The sequence below is a fragment of the Quercus suber genome, unplaced genomic scaffold (assembly GCF_002906115.3).
Source record: "Quercus suber isolate HL8 unplaced genomic scaffold, Cork oak 2.0 scaffold_11, whole genome shotgun sequence".
Taxonomy (NCBI): domain Eukaryota; kingdom Viridiplantae; phylum Streptophyta; class Magnoliopsida; order Fagales; family Fagaceae; genus Quercus; species Quercus suber.
The window spans coordinates 2,754,828-2,756,761 of NW_027069477.1; the positions used below are offsets into that span (position 1 = coordinate 2,754,828).

Here is a 1,934-nt window from a genome sequence, read left to right on the forward strand (position 1 = left end):
ATCTATTTACAACAATCACATAGATGTCAAGATGTTTCCCACAAAGATACAAATGCATAGAGAACAAGCTAAGTTCATTAATGCACAAAGCCATTAGTACGAAGGTACAAGGCTAAACTTGCATGTGACAATGCACAACATCGTCGATCAAACTTTTTGAATATGATACTTTTTATGTGTTTTTGGATTTTTGACACAAAGTAAGTAAAGAATAATAAAAAACAACAAACAACCAAAGCTTTTGAATAATCATTCATGACAAGTTTGAAAATCTATTTACAACAATCACATAGATGTCAAGATGTTTCCCACAAAGATACAAATGCATAGAGAACAAGCTAAGTTCATTAATGCACAAAGCCATTAGTACGAAGGTACAAGGCTAAACTTGCATGTGACAATGCACAACATCGTCGATCAAACTTTTTGAATATGATACTTTTTATGTGTTTTTGGATTTTTGACACAAAGTAAGTAAAGAATAATAAAAAAAAACAAACAACCAAAGCTTTTAAACAACAAAAACAATAAAAATATGCTTTCAACAAAATAGTGTGTGCTTTACTTAATTAAGACCAATTTAAGATTGATATGTAAAACACACAACACGCAAGAGATTCAGGGAATGATACTGACACCAATGGTCTTACGAAGTGATTCGAACCAAGGACCATCGAGAGGTTTGGTGAAGATGTCTACCTTTTGGTTGTCTGTGTGGATGAATTCAAGACATACGATTTTATCTTCCACCAAATCACGGATGAAGTGATAGCAAATCTCTATGTGCTTGGACTTTGAGTGCTGAACAGGATTCTTGGAAAGATTTATGGCACTAGTGTTGTCACAAAACACACTCATCGTTTCTTGAGGAATCCCATAGTCATGAAGAAGTTTCTTCATCCAAAGAAGTTGAGTACAACAACTCCTAGCAGCTATATACTTAGATTTAGCTGTAGATAGAGAAACCGAGTTTTGCTTCTTACTCATCCATGATAAAAGATTGTTTCTGAGATAGAAACATCCATCCGAAGTGCTCTTTCGATCATCAACACTTCCTACCCAATTTGCATCTAAGTAACCAACTAGACAATCATTAGAGTCTTTTGAGTACCATAGACCATACTCGGGAGTGCTATTAATATAGCATATGATTCTTTTCACAACCGTCAAGTGAGACTCCTTTGGAGCTGCTTGATAATGAGCACATACTCCCACAATAAACACAATGTCCGGCTTGCTTGCAGTGAGATATGGGAGACTTCTAATGATGCTCCTATACAAAGTTGGACTTACTTCTATCCCGGAAGAATCAAGACTAAGTTTGGTAAATGAATTCATGGGAGTGGAGCCATGCATTTTGGAATCTAGTCCAAAATTCTTGACAAGATTTCTAACATATTTTTCTTAAGAGATGAATATACCATCCTTCCTTTGTTTAACTTGAAAACCCAAGAAAAATGTAAGTTCCCCCACCATACTCATTTCGAATTCCTTCTTCGTTTCTTCAAAAAACTCTATAGCACGGGCATTTATGATGGCTCTAAACACTATGTCATCAACATACACTTGAGCTACAAAAAGATAGTTCTCATCTTTCTTCATAAACAAGGTCCGGTCGGCATACCCTCTTTGAAATCCTCTATCCAAGAGATAATTTATAAGCCAATCATACCATGCTCTAGGTGCTTGTTTTAATCCATAGAGTGCCTTTTTCAATCTCAAAACATGATTTGGGAAGTGAGGATCTTGGAAACCTTATGGTTGTTTAACAAAGACTTCTTCATTAAGGAACCCATTGAGAAAGGCACATTTTACATCCATATGGTAGAGTTTGAAATCCATAATACATGCAATGGACAAAAAGATGCGAATAGACTCAAGTTTAGCTACGGGAGCAAAAGATTCATCAAAATCTAGTCATTCTACTTTAGTGT

At 35.4% G+C, this 1,934-nt stretch overlaps 1 protein-coding gene across 1 annotated transcript; it reads right to left on the minus strand.

Moving 5' to 3' along the window:
• Positions 1-618: 618 nt before the first annotated feature.
• On the minus strand, positions 619-1,356 carry LOC136070083 (secreted RxLR effector protein 161-like). The gene has a single exon (XM_065779455.1). It carries the CDS (start codon positions 1,354-1,356, stop codon positions 619-621), a length of 738 nt encoding a protein of 245 aa, XP_065635527.1.
• Between the last annotated feature and the right edge of the window lie 578 nt (positions 1,357-1,934).